Source organism: Penicillium diatomitis (genome assembly GCF_028827545.1).
Source record: "Penicillium diatomitis strain IBT 30728 chromosome Unknown utg000005l_segment0_segment0, whole genome shotgun sequence".
Classification (NCBI taxonomy): Eukaryota; Fungi; Ascomycota; class Eurotiomycetes; order Eurotiales; family Aspergillaceae; genus Penicillium; species Penicillium diatomitis.
This window is the reverse complement of record NW_026623177.1, coordinates 2,726,586-2,745,133: the sequence shown is the minus strand read 5'-3', so window position 1 is coordinate 2,745,133 and position 18,548 is coordinate 2,726,586. Positions and strand designations below refer to the sequence as shown.

Here is an 18,548-nt window from a genome sequence, read left to right as displayed (position 1 = left end):
GCATCTTACGTGAGTGAAATAAGAATACTGTCAAGTTTCAATTCGTCGAGTCTTCAATGAGGTCATCATGACCTTTACCAACGGTTCGTCGATAGTTACCAATTACCTATCTAAACGTTTTTACCGTCATTCATGGTTTAGTTATCATCATCTGAACACTCATCCTTACTTTAGGTATTACTCATGTTCGACCGTCGTGAGGTGTGATCACCTCGAAAAATGACAAATTCTTCCAAAGCAAGGAAACATCCCTATGCACATGCATAGTATAGTTAGTACTCGGGACTCAGAACTCAGTAGAACCTATGTACTAACTTCATCATGTTGATAACTTCATAAGGTCCCTAGCGGTGATATATGAATCCCTAGCATACTTTAGTAACTTTACACGTGCGCAAGCTCACACTGTCAAGTGTCAACTAAACTCTAACATACACAGCTGACCAGTTCCTCTTAGTAAATGACAATTACTTTCCGCGTCAAAGATCACCCTCATGAGTCGATAGTCGATACTCGATATACTACCGAGCTATTACACGCACTGAACTCAGTAAGCTAGATGGACAAATAATATACTTAAATGTAGTAGTGCAGACTGCAGAGTGCTGGGCAGATGGTACCGTAGGCTCTGCCTCATTACTGTCCGCTGGCTCCCTAAGTACAGGCCCTGCCGACAATCTTCACCTCCGGGGCCTGCATGCATCGATAGCAAACGGGGCAAGGAAAACATACAGTACAAGGAAAGGGGCGAATAGGCCGATCCCGTGATCTACCCCCATCATCAATGACTTGCTGTGCGTATACTACGCTCAACATAATGCCGAGGCAAGGCAAGCCATTTATTTTGAAACCTCTGCAATTATTCAGTTAGGGAGGTTGAATAAATGGCCTGTGAACGCCGGGACGGAGATGATTAGCTTGCGCCCCCTCCCTCACATGCACATGAGACTCTCGTGCGAGCCCCCTCGGCTCTTTTCGACGGGTATCATGGAGTGTTGTAATGGGGGATTAGGGATGGCTTGCTTGATTCGATATGAAAGGGTAGATAAATAGTACTGGAACTGATGGATTTCACCTCGTCTATTTGTCAACATTCTAAGTCCTTGATACAGTACAACTTTCGGGTATGCAACCATGTGACCATGTCAGTGAACGATACCAATCGTGATACTCGTCTCGATGATGGTATTCATTCACTCAGTATCTAAACCAACGGGCATCGAATGCGCCCACAATTCATACATCATTTCATAAATCGCCCCGAGGGGTCTTGCGCGTCGGTGCTGATGGCACCGTACGCATCCAGCTTACTCGCTTTTGCCATCCAGCAGACGGAACAAGGTCGTGAACTCAAATGGACCCGCCTCCAAGCGGTTACCCTCGAACGCACCGGGGCCACAGCTGCCGGTACCGATACCATGATGAGCAAAATCAACGGTGAACTCTGTCTCATTTTCCAGCGCATTCAGCTCATGAGGATGTTTGGCACGGTCCAGCTCCTCCGTAGAGTACCGGCTCAGCGAGAAATTGAAAGGCGAGTCCATTCGGGTCTCAATCTCAGGCAGAGCTGCTTGAGCCTTGGCAGAGGCAGCGTACGATTGGTCGGCTGATGCCGCATGAACCCGGACCCAGCGGGTATCGGTTCGATTGCCGTTTTCTTGAGGCCACTCGTAGGGGGTCTCGAGGCCAGTGTCGATTGACGAGGTGAAGGTTCCGAAGCGAGCAGCGGCTTTCTTGTCGCGGTAGGACTCGCCGGGACCGCGGCCGAACCAGGTTGCACCCTCGTAGCTACGGGGCAGACGGATCGTGAGACCGATACGGGGAACGACGGTAGGGAAGGTACCGGAGAAGTCACCCTTGACGTGAAGCTGGACGGAGGACCCAGTGATGGTGTAGGTGAGATCGGCAACCATGGCCCACTCAAGGACGACGGGTGCGACGCGGACCTTGGTAGTGATGGAAACGCTGCCGTCGTTGTTGCTTTTCCAAGTAGAGCTTTGCACGAGCATGCGACACAAGCTGTCCACACGGAAACGCTGCCACTCGGCGAGAGGACCGCCAGCCCCGATGTCGTTCTGAGTCAGGGCACGGTAGATACCAAGCTGGGGTCCGCTATGGAAGACCTTGCCCGCATCGGTAGACCATGCCAAGTCACCTCGGACAAGGTCATAGGTGAAGTTGGAGGCAAAGCTGTCCGAGTAGATGTGCAGCTTACCCTGAATCTCAGTAATAGAGAGCTTGGAAGGAGGAGCCGAGATTTGAGGAAGGACGAGGCTGTTCTCATCAAACAGGGGAATCTGTGCCCATGCAATCTCGTGGCCCTGGGGAGCCCATGATGTGGCCTTCTTCAACGAGAAGTTGACAGCAAACCAGCTCGCTTCCGAGCTCGGGGCAACTCCCTGAGGCAGATCAACCGTTTTGGACTCGCCCGGCTTGATCTCAGGGAGCTCCCAGGCGACGGGTTCGGTGTTTCCAGCCTCTTTCACAATGTGCCATGAGACAGACAGATGATCGAGGGTGCTGAAATCGTAGTGATTGGTGACCTCCACACGACCGTCCTTGAAGGCCACGGTGACCGGCTCAATGGCCTTCTTGTACTCGATCAATCCAGGAGTGGGGGTGTGGTCAGAGTACACCATCCCATCGAGGATGAAGTCAGCATCGTTGGGCTTATCGCCAAAATCGCCGCCGTAGGCGTAATAAGGTTGATTGCCCTCGCGAGTCAGGATGCCGTGGTTGCACCATTCCCAGATGAAACCACCCTGCAGAAGCGGCTCGCTTCGGTAAGTGTCAATGTATTCCTTTAGGCCACCCGGACCGTTACCCACTGTTTGTGTGATTAGACTGCAGTTCTTTTTGACTTTGTCCCTGGACTCGAAGGATTTGCTTTTTGCACTTACTCGCGTGAGCATATTCGCATTGAATCATCGCCTTGTCGGGCTTCTCCGCCACGTGCTTCTTGAGGGCTTCGGGACTCCAGTACATGGTAGAATACATGTCGGCAGACACGGCGTCGCGATCACCTTCATAGTGAACGAGACGTGTAGGATCGGCTTCTTTGATCCACTTGTACATGCTTGCATGGTTTTGGCCGTAGAATGCCTCATTACCCAGGGACCAGAAGATGATGCAAGAGTAGTTCTTGAATCGCTGAACAAGCTGTTCAGCCCGATCAAGATACGCGTCCTTCCACTCCGGGTTGTCCGATGTCCACTTGGTGGCAATCTTGTAAGAGGCTTCCTGCACCTCATACTCCGTCATCAGGTGTTGGTCTGGGATGTTGGAACGCTCCACAGGGTCAAAGCCGTGTGTCTCCAAATCGGCCTCGGCGATGACATAGAGACCTAGCTCGTCACAGACCTCGTAGAGTCTCGGATCGTTAGGCTGGTGACTGCATCGCAAAGCATTGATATTGTACTTCTTCATCAGCAAGAGATCCGCACGCATGCTCTCGTATGGCACCGCACGACCGTACAGGTGATGGTGTTCATGGCGGTTCATGCCGTACAGCATAATTGGTCGCCCATTAACGTAAAAGTTGGGACCCTTGCGCTCGACGCGACGGAAACCCACGCGTTGCGGGATCGTGCGACCGTTGAAGGTGACCAGCAAAGTGTACAGCACTGGGTTTTCGGCAGACCATAATTGCAGATCGTCACCAGTCACCTTGATCTTGCTCGATTCGGAAGATGAGAAGCTGGACTGCTCAAGAACAGAACCGTCCGGGCGAAGGAGTTTTACGTCCACGGAGCCGGCCTCGCCCTGAACCTTGACCTTGGTGACCAGCTCGGCCGAGGAAAGGTCCTCGCTCAAAATCGGCACGGCATCGAAATCCACAATGGTACTCTGGGGGAAGCCCAGCAGACCCACGTCACGGAAGATTCCACTCAATAGCCATTGATCTTGCCGCTCAATGTATGAACCATCACAAAACTCGTACACGCGCACTGCCAGAGTGTTGACCGAGCCAGTCGGTTGAAGGAGGGAGGTAATATCGAATTCGCTGGGGTTTCGCGATCCCTGAGAGTAGCCAACCTCTTCGCCATTCACCCACAAGTGGAACGCGCTGTCCACTCCCTCAAAACGAATGCGAACCTGCTGGCCCTCCCAGGAAGCGGGTGTCACGAACTGGCGCCAGTAGGAGCCCGTTTCGTTCAAGAGGGGAACATTGGGAGGGTTGACATGGAAGGGATAGTTGACATTGGTATAAGTTGGGTGGGAATATCCCTGAACTTGCCACATGCCGGGGACCTTGATATCATCCCATGTCAGAGGGTTGACCGTATTCCATTCCGGAGCCTCCAAGGGCGAGCTATCGTGACGAAACTTCCACGTGCCGTTGAGGGAGATGTATTCGCTCTTCTCGCGATCAAAGGTCAAAGCCTTGTCCTCGGATCCATACGTGTAAAAGTGCGCTCTTGAAGGCAGTGTGTTTCTGTGCAGGACACTGAGATTGTTCCAATCGGGTTGCGTTCTGGGGCACGACATAGCTGCGCACGACTATTGCAGTAACCCGGGGGGAGTGGGGGACGTACGGCGATATCGAGTTGGAAGAGAGAAGGAAAAGTACGCAGACCGGTGAAACAAATGGTCGCGGATCGGGGACTTTATTTAACAGATCATGAGAGGGGTATCTCATGGCCAGAGGAACCAGCCCGGCCACACAGACCATGGAAGGATCGCTGATAGCCTTTCACTCTTGGCTGTTGTGGCATACCCAGTCTGCATGAATCCATTGCTGTCCTTTCTTTTCCCCGCCGCAGGTAAACTTTCCCATCCCCAGGGAACCCCACCATACGTTGGAAAACCTAACGCAATCGGGGTGGGGTACGAACTTTCCAGGCCTACCAGGGGCCCGACGCCGCGCCGGAGATGTCCTCATTGCAGATGCCGAGTGGAGGGCTTGCCAGGACGGGCTTTTACCAATATACAATTTGTCTTGAGCAGGAGTTGTGGCGAGTGGCTCACCGATTGAGTGAAACGTGCCTCCTGCCGTGCGCACCGCGAGGAAGAGTCGAAGCTGCTGCGTAGCGAGTGATCGGAGGTCTCTGGAGAGACACGAGCAGTCCAAGTGGTTCATTCGGGGATATCGGATACTCAAAACACTCTCGGCCTTACCCTCATGGATGCCGCTGATGCCACCCGACTCGGACCGATTTCCAGGCTTCCCTCATGCGGGGTGAATCAGCCTCGGAGGGCGAAGGCAACTGCTGTCCTTGACTTCCCCGCCAGACCCGCGGTCGACGACCAAGAATTAGTAGGTCATCGGTACTCCTGAGGCCTGATTCAGGAGTGCTGCCCTGGATCTGGAAATCCGTAGTTGTCGTGTCCACTTGGGGTCCCGATGAGCCACGGTACTGCGATGCGTGCTACGGTGGCCGGCGTCGAATTCAATGGGGCAATTTCGCCAGAATCTCGGGGGTGCCTCCTGGTGATCATACTATACGGGGCCCCAAATCCACCCCACGATGAGCTCGCTGCTCATCCATGAATTGGGGGAGTTGCCTCACTTGATTCGCTTTGCCTAGGGTGCAGTATCCACCGTCTACTCTCTGCAATCTGCGTAGTCCATACTCCATAGTCTGGCCTGGAAACTGAAGTATGGAAGAATTTGGTCCACGGGAGGGAAAAGCCAGCAGTGCCACGTGCCGTCCGGAAAAAGCAATGATTCCAGAAAGTCCACCGTACTGTAGTGTGTAAGTTGGAAGCCACATGGTAGTCCATTCGCGAAGAAGAGGGGGATAGTCAGGCGTTGCGGGGGACAAGTGTACGCCAGTATTCGATCAGCCATTGCGCTTCACCTTCCTCATACATCAGACTTGGGACTTTCCCTGCGTGTTCTGCAGTAGAGCAAAGAAGAACCGACGGCATATTTGGGTAGTGCACGTGGTACATTATTATACGCAGGTGTCACACGGTGCGCCGGGGGGGGGGGGGCTGGGTTGCCTGGATAGAGACAAGAATTTGTGGATCGTGGAGAACTCCAGACAGGAAATAGCGAAGCGGGTGCTCGCAACCGCGCTTGCTCCTCTCATCCTCGGGGCACGCGGGTCCGGTTGGGGAGGTCGCAACCAGTCGGTGTGGAGTCTGTAAACAGTCTGCAGCTGCTTTGAGGCGGCTCTTCGATCGAGGGACAGACTGCGTTGGAGGTCGGTCCGAAACGGACCGAAGGGTGCGAGTCGACGTGAAAATCGTAGATAAAATAGTGTAAAAGACTACTGTCAACTTTGTCAAGAGACTCAATACATAATAACATACTGCTACGCGTACGAGCCTAGCGTGACCCTTGGAGCCAAGGCAGAGAGAACTGATGAGATACGGCTACTGTAGGGGCAGCAGTATCGATGTGTGAGAGGGATGAGGAGTGAGATTGCTGCGGGGGAGAGATTTTACCTAAGCTATGGACAATTGTGGAATACACTCGGACAAGCAAATTCAAATCAGTTCCTCAATCAGGACTGGACCTGACGATTTCGGAAAAACCACCCGATCTGACCCTTCGCCCACTTTCTCAATTGACATTAGCTTGTTTTTAGCCGGTCATCCAATTCCACAGCACTGAGTCAGTGAGTACTAAGTAGTCACTCGTTAAGACTACAGTAGTAGGTACTAGGTACTAGGTAGGTAGTAACTTAGTACACAAGTACACAAGTACATATCACATGATCACACATGTGTACTAGTAGGTAGTTTACTAGTTGCCCACGCAGCAACTTGAGCCTGAAAACCACGGAACTAACCTAACACACCGTGGCGCCGAGGGTCTGACCGAACCCGAGATCCCGAAAACATTTAGGTCGGCACCAATGCGATAGCATGTCTATTGTCCAATATATTATGTAGCAATCTTGGAGCAAATACTCAATCACGACGGAGCCAAAAGAGACCGTTGGATTCATGATCATTTTTTTTCACCAATCTAACAAGTGTAGTTGAGCTGGAACGAAACACTAGGTGTACCCACAAAGCCCGCAGGCACAACATAGGAAACATTGTAGAACCGGTTGTCGCCGAGAGTACTCGACCCGTAAACAACAGGCTGTTTCTCCAGCCCCGTGGCATTGATCTTCGCGTTCAGACACGGCAATTCGTCGAGCCCGCGCACCACGTTTTTCTTCGTCAGAGTCCAGCTGGGAGGCACTTGCGACAGCACAAAGGTGAAGATATCCGTTCCTTCCTGCGTGGTGTTGGGATAAGAAATCTCCAGCTGATTCGGTCCAGCAACGGCATGAATGGTTGATGCGGTCGGATACAAGCTGAAATAGGTCATGTAGGGATGAGGCTTGTGGCCTCTGTCACCGGCCCATTGAACAAGAGCAGGCACATATTGTTCGCCGCGGTTGACGGTCTCGTTGACGCTCTCTGCACCGATCATAAGCGAGGAGCTGATCCAGGTGGTTGCGGTACGGGGCTCGGTGTGTAAAGTAGGTGCGTCGGGGATCTCCTTGCTGATCATGCGCTCGCCGGTCCATTCTCCCTTCGATTGAAGCCACGTCGAGTCCGAGGGAGAGATGTGCGACTTGACAACATCAACGACGAGAGCCAGAGCGGATCCCTGCGCGACGTCGTACAGAAGATCGGTCTCCATCTTGTTGGGCTGAGGACCCGTGCCATACCCATACAATGCCCACCAGAAATAATCAATGACTGCAGAATGAGTGACTATGTCGCGGGTATATGCTCGGTCATACTACAAGACAGAGTCGGATGTCAGCGCTTGAAAGTTCTACAAGGAAGAAATCAAACAGGCAAATACTGACGGGGCCGGCCATGACAGAAAGGTACGGATTGTAATGAGCAGCAATATCCGCCCAGACTGCCGTCAACATGGTCTTGGAGTTCTTAACAATGGTTGCGTTGCGCGGAGCGTACTTGATGGCGCCCGCGAGCGCCCAGACGTCCATTCCATAGTAGGTCGGGGCATTGTACTCGGGGAGCACATTTGAGCCTGTGGATTGGAAAAGGTTCAGAATGGCGTCGGCTTGATCATTGGCGTACTTGATAAAGGTCTATAAGGACTTAGCAAAACAGCAAGGATGTCGGATCAAGGATAGGAAAAAAAAGGACCCCTGCTCACCTCGTTATGTCGTCGCGCACCAATCCACGAGACGTACCAAGCTCTCATGAGTGCTGGGTTGGAATATGCCGGAGTCAGGTTGTCGCCTTCTGGATATGAACCATTGCGTCGCATTGATCCCACCGCTGCATATTCTAGGCTGTCTTCGATGCGGGACACCAGTTGGTCTCCGAGAAGGTCTGAGAACTCTTCGACAACTTGGACCAGCTGACTTCCAATGAATTCTCTCCAGTTTGGGTCATATGTGTCCTTAATACCAGGGAGGAAAGCGATCAGTTTATCACGCGATCGAGCAGAATTTCGTCTCCCTTTTTGGTACACTTACATAAATCTTGGGAGGATACAGATCGGAGTCCGGAGTGGGATATGGCTCATCGGGGGAGAGCTTGAAAGTACCGTACCATGCCGAGTCGAAGCTCTCAGTCATCTGACATGCCAATCTGAACAATCAGTGCTGTTAGCACGCGCAGGGTAGTGATCATTGCCCGAAGTGCTTTTCGCGAAGACAGATTTCAGAACACCTACATCGCTTCAATAGCAGCCTTTGCATTGTCCACATCATGGCCTTTATTCCGATACAACAGACCCGCGACATACCATGCGGTAAATCGAGTCGACCAGGGGCCATTGTCGGCATACCAGATGAGTTTATATGAGTCGTCGAATCGAAGATCATTCACGTGCATAGAATAGTCGAACAAGTCTTGCGCATCTGTTGTGATATTTGAAGACGCCGTTAGCCTTGACTCTAGCGTAATTCACTGCCCATGCTCCTACGATCAATGTACTTTTGGATAAGCTCTTGGTGATTTGCGCAGCTGAAACACAAGTTGCAAGGATGCCACTGGCTAGAGCCCAGCGAGTGAAAACGTTCGCCTTCATTGTAATTGCCCTCAGGCTTGTCCGAGCGAGGTAACTCCGTAACTGAGGAAAGGCACCTGGGAAATCGCCCTTGATCAATGGACGACCAAATGAAGGTCAGCTCCGACTTTTATCCCACTCCATCAATCAATGCGTGCGTGATTCGAGCCCACGCAAAGTACTTGTCCACACTCTTCCGTCCACTCATTGCAGACACCGCAAACCCAGCCGCGATCTCATTGTTCAGGGCGAGTGGACCCCCGGTAAAGTCGCCGGCGAAGAGCTTACAATCACCGAAGGTATGTTGAACGACAATCAGTGACCTTGTCATGTGGGGCTGATCTTTGGGGCATTCATCGAGAAAGATCTGCTCTGTTTCCCAAGGAGCCATGGGTGACCAGTCCACTTCCCCCGCATCTCGGCTGTTAGGAGTGAGATTGTTTGAAAAAAAAGTCTCACACAGTTTGAGTTCACCTGTGGTTTGTGGGAGATAACCTTACCGGCCTTGTCTTATCTTTCCCCAGCTGTGCTGCGGTCCTGTTGGGGACCCGGGGTGACTTTCGCAAGCGGGACGGCTCAGACACAAGGGGGGGATTGTCAGAATGCATGGCCGAGTCTCGGAGCCATATATCCCGGTAGAGGTATGCTTATTGAGGACCTTGTGTGTCATAAACTTACTCTATCTTGATGTTTCGCGTGTTGAAAGTGATCTATGGATTTCCCGCGCAAGTCAGCATGACCGGTATATGTACTGTATAGTGCATACTGTACTATCCAGATGATATGGGCCCTGGTTCAAACGCTCCTTCTATGTCCATCCTCGCCATGTTATGAGGCATCAATGTAGTCACGGGCAGTGGGTTAGAACAAGTGTTGAAACCTATGAGATCGCTTACTATCGGCGTGACTGGCATTCAGTAGGATCCTATTGAGCTGTCTTCTGACTATTTGCTTACTAGGTGGTTTGATGCCTGATTCTGGCCATCTTGCTAGGGTTGGACACAGTTCTTTCTGCTGGCCAAATAATAGGGTTGTGAAATTTCTGTCCAAGGGCACGATATGCCATGCGGGAAATCCGAAGAAAAAGAAATTCTCATATCTTGTATTAGTGTAGGTCTTGATAAAACTACTTCGCCGGAGTTCCATCTGTCTGAACTGTGACCGTGATCATTTGATCAGTACCAAGCTTTTTCTCCGCCATAGATGCTGTGGCCTCGATGAGTTTGTTCTCGTATTCCTCTCCATCCATGATAACGGCACTTTCTTCAAGACTCAGATTACCGGTCTCCACAAAGAGGAAATAAACCACCACCAATTCAAAGGCCAGCCACACGTCGTACGTGATGTAGTATTTCCACTTGCTGTTCGTGACCCCAATCGGGTTGACGTACTGGTTGAAAATCCCGGCGATCGCAACGCAGAGATTGTACAGCACCAGACCGCGGGCGCGTAGATCGAACGGGAGGATCTCGATGCAGTACGTCACCTGCAGCGGAGTCCATCCGACCGAGAAGAAGAATGTGTACAGAAAGATCATGGCCAAGACTCCCTTGGCATACCCATCGCCTCCAGTGCCGTTCAGCGAGGTCTGAATCTCGTATGTAGCCTCCAGGGCAGTCCAAACGACGTAGACGGCCAGACAGCCTGCCGTTGAGATGAGGAACAAAGTGCGACGTCCGAAGCGGTTCATGACAGAGGCAAAGACAAGACTCCAGATCATGCCCCACAGGGTCAGGAGAGCGTTGATCAATGTCTGTGTGCTTTCGGCAGTATAGCCGATGGAGTCGAGGATGAGCGTCAGATAATAGGAAATGAGTCCATTGCCGCTCCATTGTGAGAAGAATCCCACGGAGATGATGATCATGAACCGTCGGATGTTGGCCTTGGTTTGGAAGAAAGTCAAGTAGGATGTATTACGTCGTGCTTCCAGTTCGAGTCGAAGAGCAGTGCGGATCTCCTCCATTTCCAGAGTGACGAGAGGATCCGAGTCGTCGCCGTTTGCATGGTACTTGCAGATCAATTTTCGCGCCTCTTCGTCTCTTTCCTTGCTGAGAAGCCAGCGCGGTGACTCTTCGATCAAGAAGCAGAAGCCCAATTGAATGACGCTCGACAGACCTTGGAGCAAAGGTGGGAGACGCCATGCCCACGTGCTCGGAATTCGGAAGGAGCCGAATGTGATCCAAGCTGCGACCAAGGCACCGAGGTTCCAGAGACTGTTGTAAATGGCCACTTGAGGACCTTGTTGCCGAGGAAAAGCTAGTTCCAAGAGAAGGAGAGGCGCAGCCGTGATGTTCAAAACCAATCCCATACCAATGATCCCGCGCGCAGCAATGAACATGCCCACATTCTGTGCTGCAGCTTGAAGGGCTACTCCGATAACGAGGATGCATGCCCCAGCAAAAAGCACGGGACGTCGACCGAATTTGTCGCAGCTGTAAGCACAGATGGGCATTGTAATCAATTGGCCCACATTTTGTATCGCGTTCAATCTAGAAGGCAGGATTGATGTAAGCAGTGTTCGGTGAAGTCGATATGCCTCAACAGTAAAGGTGCATGTTAAAAGCCAGGTACCAGGTGTCACTTAGGGTACATACAGTCCTAGTTCAGAAGCGCCAGGATTGTTGAAAGATTCTTTCCAGGAAGTAAGAGATTGAAGTCCATTCATCATAGAGCCATCGTATCCCGTTGCAAAGCTGGACACCTGAAACAGGACCAACATCATGTTGAGCTGGACGATGCCCTTGTTAGACAGCCAGCCGAGACCTGAGCCTCTTTTGCTCATGGCACCGACTGTCAAGGGCGACTCTGATACCGGGGACGTGGCACCCATGGTGTATGCAAATTGTACAGTGTTGCAGCAGTGTAGGCAGGTGTTGAGGGTCAATCATTGAACGATAAATCCGGGGCAGGTGGGACTCGACCGCAATTAAAGCCTGGACGTGTAAGGAGAACAACCTTTTATCCTGTCAAGCGGCGGGCTCACGTTGACCTGTCTCAGATGGCTGATAACACTCCCAGTAGAAGCCATCCCCACGCCGGACCATCCATCTAGACCCGGACTTGCGGACACGGTCCAGGAGATAGCGTCTCCCTGGACCCAAAGTGGCTGCCAGATCTCATGACCCAATGCCGAAAAGAGCGAGCCCTGATATGGCCAACTGTCTGATATCTTCTTCCCCGCTTCGCAGATGGGAATCAGCCACGGCGCTGCTGATCCACCCTTTTTTCGGCGGTTCTGATAGCCGGAACCCTGAATCCACGTAGACTTCGCACCGGCGAAATCACCAGATTGCCGGACTCTGCCGGCAACGTTCCGATGCGGGGGAATTAGACTAACGCTTAACGTGCACAACCTTGCCGATAACCACACAGTCGTTGAGTTGGTGAACCATGGCGAGCCTTCATGCTCCCACGCAGTGTAGCATCTCGTAGTAAGGCGCGACGAGAACAAACTTAGCTCGAAAGTTTAGTTCTTGATGTCCAAGACTTGGTAAACCGGGGCCATGCGAGCAAGAAACTGCCGCTTTGGCGGGAGTTCTATACACAAGTCAGAGCTTCAGCGGACAGGCAGTACTGCGTTTCACTGCCTGGGCATGATTAGATGATGTGGTGCAGTGCGAACCTAGAGGTACAGTGAGGTTGATGATGAGGTTTTGGTGGTTGCCGAGTCGGGTGCCCTTCCACAGGAAGTCGAGGTGGGATTTTGGCGATCGAGCTCCTGGAGAGACTCCATCGGTATGTAGTAGAAGATACGGTACTACCTAGACGAGTTGAGTGTCTAACATCGTCCTTCCTACCCCACGTCCCTCAGAATGAAATATCTCCCAGACGAACCCCCGTCGGGTCATTCGAAAGTCCAAGACGGGCAGTGGTCTTAATTCGTACTCAGATCGCTCACAATACACCAGGAATCTTACCTCTCAAAGATCGTATACAAGTTCAATGAGTCTAGTTCTAGCTCACAAGGCGATTTATGAATATCTCCCGCTATTATCTCAGTTGTCATCGTGTCATGTGTAATTAGGTACCTTTGGCAAAACTCGCTTTGAACAATTCTTGGTATACAGTCTGCCACAATACATAAATATACAAGATCTTACAAATCACGAAAAGAAGTCGCGAACGTGAGGTGGGGGGGCAGCAAGGGGGCAGCAAGGTGTCAAGTTAATGAAGAACATCTCTGCATGCCGGTTGGAAATAGCAAGAGGAGCAAGCGTCGGTTGGTTATCAATCCATGCGGTGCAGAAACATATCTGGAATGAGGCGATTCTTGACAATATGTCGCTCGACAATCGGTTTCATGGATACTTGCTTGTGGTGTACGCATGACTGGGAAATGTCATGAGAACAGTGCGTGTCGAGTGATTGAATAAGCATTAGAAGACATTAGAGGAGGACATGGACATCTCTCTATACGATTTTGTAGACGCGCTTAGCAATCAAGAATGATGCAAGGCCAAACAAGAGCAAACCGGCAGTGACTATGTATCCCGTTAGTACCCATGCACGACACGTCTATATAATTAAGGGGAAAATAAGACATACTTGACCAAAACCAGTTGAGATTTTCAATATCCTGCCCGGGTACTTTGACGTTCATACCCCACATACCGCAAATGATGTTCATCGGCAGCACGATAGTACCGAGTACTGTCAGTTTGCCAAGCACATCTGCGGTCTGTTCTTGGCGCTCATTCATGAGGATATTGATCTGCGCAAGGTAATTTGAGTGCGCACGTGACAAAATTCTGCACGGAAAGGACGTGTGAGCTTCAGCGGGTACTGGAAAAGCAAACCGCAAACAGTAGTACTGGGTAGAGGAGGAAGGGGGGAAAAATCTTACGTCTCATAGTGCGTCAAATTACCAGTCATTGTCATGATATGATCCTGGATGTCGCCCAAGTAGAGGCCAATTTCAGACTTTGGTGCAACCTCCCACTGTTCATTGCAGCGCTTGGCAAAACCCTTGACGACATCCGCCTTGTTGCTCAGCAGCCGATATAGACCCATCACCTTCTTGCGACATTCGCCAGTTCGTCGAAGCATCTCTCCCGGTGCAAACGAAGGCGGTTCGTTATCAGTCACATCATCCTTGGTAGACGAGTGCATCTTCATGATGATCTCATCGATCTCATCGACTTCATCTTCAATGGCCTGGATGAGAGGACCGAAGACATCAGTGATATCGTCGATCAGGGCATAAGAGATCCAATCTGAGCTTAGAATGAGATAGTCCATGAGTTGACGAATCCGCCGACGAACGTTGGCGGGATGTGGGGTTTGTGAGAAATGGAAAGAGATCACTCCTTCCCTGAATACCACCACGTACATGTTGACGGGCTCGAGATAATTCTCGCTGTTTTGGTCTTGTTCGAAGGTGCGATAGTTGACAAAGTAGTAGCTGCGGAAAAGCTCGACCTTTTCTCGCGCTTCTTGCATCATAATATCTTCGGCAGTTAGGGCATGTATGCCGAACGCCTTGGCAATGACACGCATCTCTGCGTCCGTAGGTGACAGGACATCAAGCCAGAAGGTTGGCCGTGGACCGTATCGCTTCGGTTTCTCTGCTTGATGCGACTGTGAGGGCGATGCGTCTCTCGTGGAACCTGGACGGGTCTCGCTGATGATGGATAAGCGTTGGTTTTGAGGTCCTCGATTACTGTTCACTGTACCGGACCCTTGTTCTTGAGAATTCTTCGTTTCAGGGTTTGCTTGCGCAGGACCAGTACCGGTATTTGCGTGGTTGGCATTGTTAGTGCTTGCAGGCTGCGTTTCGTGGTTATTGGACCAATGCGCGCCGTTCATACTGGCAAATACTGATGTGGGGTTACCATTCACTGAAGGTTCAACATCATCCTCATCTTCGGACGAGGAATATTCGAGCTCCGGTGGATCAGGAATAAACAGCTCACGGAAGCTACCTCCTGGCTGAACTAACTCGGAAATGGTCTGCGCATGAATTGTGCTTTGGAATTCCTCGTTGAAATAGGTGAATCGATAAGGAGTGTCATCTTCCTCGCGTCGCCATAGCTTGTACTGCGGGCGCAACCGGCCTTCCACCAAGACCGGCTCACTGATCTTCTTCACGCGCAGGTCACCATTCCGGTCTTCTTTTTCACCGCGGCTCCACTCCTCCAAAACATCGAGATCTGGCCATTGACGGCGTCTTCGTCTTCGACGCTCACCCTGTTCATCTCGGGGTGTTTGCCGCTCTTCATCAGCGAATTCGGAGACATCCTCGGTCGGGAAGCACACGTCCTCCTCCACGGGTAAGGTCACCGTTCGGCGGCGTCGCAGCTCTTGGGGGGAGTACTGGCCGGAATGAATCGACGAGGGCTCTGACTTTTGCTGTCTGGGACCACCGTCGACATCAATCAGGGCGTCATTGGGTCGATTCATGGACTCTCTACGTGTCTCCATAGACCGCGCCAGTGCGAACTCGAATTCGGCTCCCGTCACTACCGCATCGTCATAATTCATATCGGGTCCCAGCTTTGGAGTTCCTGGAATGGACGGTGGATTGTTCACATCGTAATCACGCCCTAGGTCAGGGGAGTAGGGCGGGGTCTGATGAGTCCGTGGAGAGCCTCGGGGCGAGAGCGTATGAACGGACGCCCGACGAGGGCGCGCGAATGGGATCGAGCGCTGGTCGGTGCCGTATCGAGATTGACCAGGCGTGTGGCCCGAAGACCCTCTAACCAGTGGTGTCCGGTCGGTGGCATTCTCATTTTCGCTGTCTGAATCTTGGTACTGCTGAGTTCGACTGGTTCTCGGCGTGTTCCGTGATTGACTGTCGTTCGACCAGACACCCCCCGAGAGGAGTGAGCCCGGACGGAACGAGCCCGCCAAACGGCTGTCCCGACGTGGTCGCATCATAGGTTGATCTCTGCAGCCAGCAGCAAAGAATTAGTCTCGTTGATCCCATATATTTGCTGTAATTCCTGGCATCTGCAATTCTCAGAATGCGGCTTGACGTACCTATGGTCCAGCAATGCGTCGCTCTCGAGACTGGTGTTGCTGTGCTTTCGACGCAAGGTAAAGTACGATGGATTGTCCCTGGACGTCGGCCGCTCGCTATCATCCATTTCCCTGCCTCCAACAATCGTCGACACAGGCCCCGACCCCTCGTCAGTCTCGTCGATCTTCGGCGTGAGGAACGACTGTTGTCGATTACGTCGTTTGCCTTTACGGTTTTTTCTTCGCTTGGCCGACTTGGACGGTTTCTGCGCAGGAGCATTGTCGGAAGCGGGGGCCCCGGGGCGGGTCTCCGGTATCTTCGCCGGAGATTGATTCATTGCCTCGAATGACCAAGGTTCAAGCGATGGCGGACTGATTTAGCGAGAGAGAAAAAAAGACGGCGATGATCAGATGCACGATTGAGTAGACCCCTCGATCAAATCTGTCGAGTCTTAAGCCGTATGTGTCTACCTCGCTCAGTTGTAGCAAACTGGGTCGAAGGCTTCTTCAATCGAGTGGAGATCACATGGGATGTGCGACAACGTGCGAACCAGTGCTCTATCAACGATTGCACGCGAATCTCACTTCGCCAACGGACTCGCGAACGTATGAGCTAGGGGTCTGGTGCGTTCATGAAAAGCCCAGTGAGCACGGCAGATGCGCAGCAAGGAACGGTTGGAGCACCTCTGCCGAGTCAGCGTATCGAGGAAAATGACTCGCCGCAATGCAGCCCGGGCGGGGGCTAGACCAAGCAGGTCTTGGCTGTGGATGACGCGTGTGGCGACGAACTGTGGAACGTCAAGGGTCGAGACGTGTGTTTCGATATCAAAGACAGAGCCTGGAAGGGTGTGAATGTCACAGAAGACTGTATGTGCCTCTTTGAACTGGAGAATCTATCACGAGTCGTAGAAAGTTGGGCGATTGATCGTGGTGCTGTGAACGTCGTGGAGAATCAGTGCTGGCACCGACACCCGCTCCGTTGCTCAATCCGGATCGATGAGGTCAGCGGGAGGACGGAGTGCCGACTGGTTCAGGGAACTTGACTCGGGTTGGAGTACTACAGTATTACTACTGCAGCCGTGTACCTTGAATCCAGTAGATTCATTTGATTGTAGATACGAGAATGACAGCGACCGTTCCGAGGATCGCAAGGACTTGACAAAGCTTATCTTCAACAGCTCCTTATCTGCGAAGCTCCGGAGTGGACACTTTGACCTGTTGGAAGCATCAGTAAAAATGGCCCGAGTCCTTCGTTTCCAAGCCATTGGAGCCATTTTGGCTGCAGGTGTTGATGCCCGCTGTTCAAACAGGTGACGATTCCGGTCCTCTTCCCAGTTCCCAGCGTTGGCCCATCTTCGCGAGGTCGTACGCTTCTGGTATATGCACCCAGGTTTGGAATCCCATCCTTAGATCTTCCGACCCCTTGACCGCTATCACAGGATCTGGGCGTCTCATCTCTCGGCAATGTAGGCCTCGGGTAGAGATGACCAACGTGAGCAACGTTGTGGAGGGCCTCGTTGAGGAAACAAGAGTCTCAGTCGGCGAAGACCTGTTCTTGATGGGGCCAACTATATCCCACCACATCACCACCATCATCCGCACAGGATGACAGCAGTGGTACGCTTGCTTTTCCGGGTGTCAAACTCTCTTCAACAAAACGCTCTGCTGGATGAACGCCCGAAATCGACGGCTCCTCATACAAGGTCTTTCCTCGGACAGTACTGGCTCACTGGGTAACGAGCATTGTTCCCCAGAGGAATAGATAGTAGATAGTAGATACTGTAGTGCATACTTGTCGCCCGCCGTACAGGTGCTGGCCTTGACGAGAATGGCGGTCCGGGGAGTCACGCGGCCCACGCCGCTCAGATCACCTTCGTGGATGCGTTGGCACATGGCAGGTCACCTCCAGATTCCACGTTTGTCAGGGTACGAACGATTCAGCTGTCCTCCGCTGACCAGCTCAAGAGACAAGAGATAACTGATACACAACAATCATGCGAGACCAAGTATGATCCCAGCGTTAGCCGACGACATATTACAGTCCGACGCACATCGATAGATTCGATACACCTCGCCGTCCCTGACACTTCGAGCCTTGGCTTCCCTACTACGCCAATGTCACCATTTCCGGCGCGTGAACATCGTTCAGTTTCTCTCCTTGTCAGCCACTTTTCGACAGGTGCAGGAAAAAGCTTCGAATACATCGCCTTTCTTTTTCGATCGAGATCCCTGAAAATTCCTGAAAGTTCAGCCTAATTCAATTAGCGCTGGCGCTAGACGCAGGTTGTGGGCCACGCTCGTTGCTTGAGGCTTCCCCACCCATCGGGAGTCTGGACCAGATTTGTTTCATCCCTGAAGGTGTCGATGAAGAGGACGAGAAGCAGACCCCTCGAGGTTCACGCCACCATACAAACTTGATGATCCTGTCCTGGGATTTGGGCAACTCGGTGAGGGTGAGACGGACACGATGTCGATGCTCCCCTGACTGGCTAGTCCTTGATGTGTGGGAATCGGACTGGGAACATGAGAAGCCCACCTTTCGAGCTGAACTTCCACCGCGCTCAACTGCCTTCTGCGGCAGCTGCTGCATTGTGGCGCTGACGCCCCCCAGCTTGAGAGTGGATCGGGCAATTAAGAGCGACAGACCAAGGCC

The 18,548-nt window shown here is 52.0% G+C and overlaps 6 protein-coding genes across 6 annotated transcripts; all 6 read right to left on the bottom strand.

Annotated features, from left to right (window-relative positions):
- Nucleotides 1-1,307: 1,307 nt before the first annotated feature.
- On the bottom strand, nt 1,308-4,488 carry N7539_005398 (putative beta-galactosidase; the record flags this gene model as incomplete). Its single annotated transcript, XM_056935000.1, has 2 exons — nt 1,308-2,827; nt 2,901-4,488. The coding sequence occupies 2 exons, from the start codon at nt 4,486-4,488 to the stop codon at nt 1,308-1,310; spliced, it is 3,108 nt and encodes a 1,035-aa protein (XP_056790194.1).
- Nucleotides 4,489-6,919: 2,431 nt separating this feature from the next.
- N7539_005397 (uncharacterized protein) lies at nt 6,920-8,959 on the bottom strand (the record flags this gene model as incomplete). Its single annotated transcript, XM_056934999.1, has 6 exons — nt 6,920-7,690; nt 7,761-8,009; nt 8,078-8,326; nt 8,403-8,517; nt 8,603-8,789; nt 8,866-8,959. 6 exons carry the CDS (start codon nt 8,957-8,959, stop codon nt 6,920-6,922), a joined length of 1,665 nt encoding a protein of 554 aa, XP_056790193.1.
- A 109-nt stretch (nt 8,960-9,068) lies between these two features.
- Nucleotides 9,069-9,923, bottom strand: N7539_005396 (uncharacterized protein; the record flags this gene model as incomplete). The annotated part of the gene is made up of 2 exons (XM_056934998.1): nt 9,069-9,360; nt 9,895-9,923. 2 exons carry the CDS (start codon nt 9,921-9,923, stop codon nt 9,069-9,071), a joined length of 321 nt encoding a protein of 106 aa, XP_056790192.1.
- Nucleotides 9,924-10,064: 141 nt separating this feature from the next.
- N7539_005395 (sugar transporter) lies at nt 10,065-11,768 on the bottom strand (the record flags this gene model as incomplete). Its single annotated transcript, XM_056934997.1, has 2 exons — nt 10,065-11,427; nt 11,533-11,768. The coding sequence occupies 2 exons, from the start codon at nt 11,766-11,768 to the stop codon at nt 10,065-10,067; spliced, it is 1,599 nt and encodes a 532-aa protein (XP_056790191.1).
- A 1,580-nt stretch (nt 11,769-13,348) lies between these two features.
- On the bottom strand, nt 13,349-16,233 carry N7539_005394 (magnesium transporter CorA family protein; the record flags this gene model as incomplete). Its single annotated transcript, XM_056934996.1, has 4 exons — nt 13,349-13,419; nt 13,484-13,686; nt 13,782-15,824; nt 15,917-16,233. The coding sequence occupies 4 exons, from the start codon at nt 16,231-16,233 to the stop codon at nt 13,349-13,351; spliced, it is 2,634 nt and encodes an 877-aa protein (XP_056790190.1).
- A 1,919-nt stretch (nt 16,234-18,152) lies between these two features.
- Nucleotides 18,153-18,485, bottom strand: N7539_005393 (uncharacterized protein; the record flags this gene model as incomplete). The annotated part of the gene is made up of 1 exon (XM_056934995.1): nt 18,153-18,485. The coding sequence occupies one exon, from the start codon at nt 18,483-18,485 to the stop codon at nt 18,153-18,155; it is 333 nt and encodes a 110-aa protein (XP_056790189.1).
- Between the last annotated feature and the right edge of the window lie 63 nt (nt 18,486-18,548).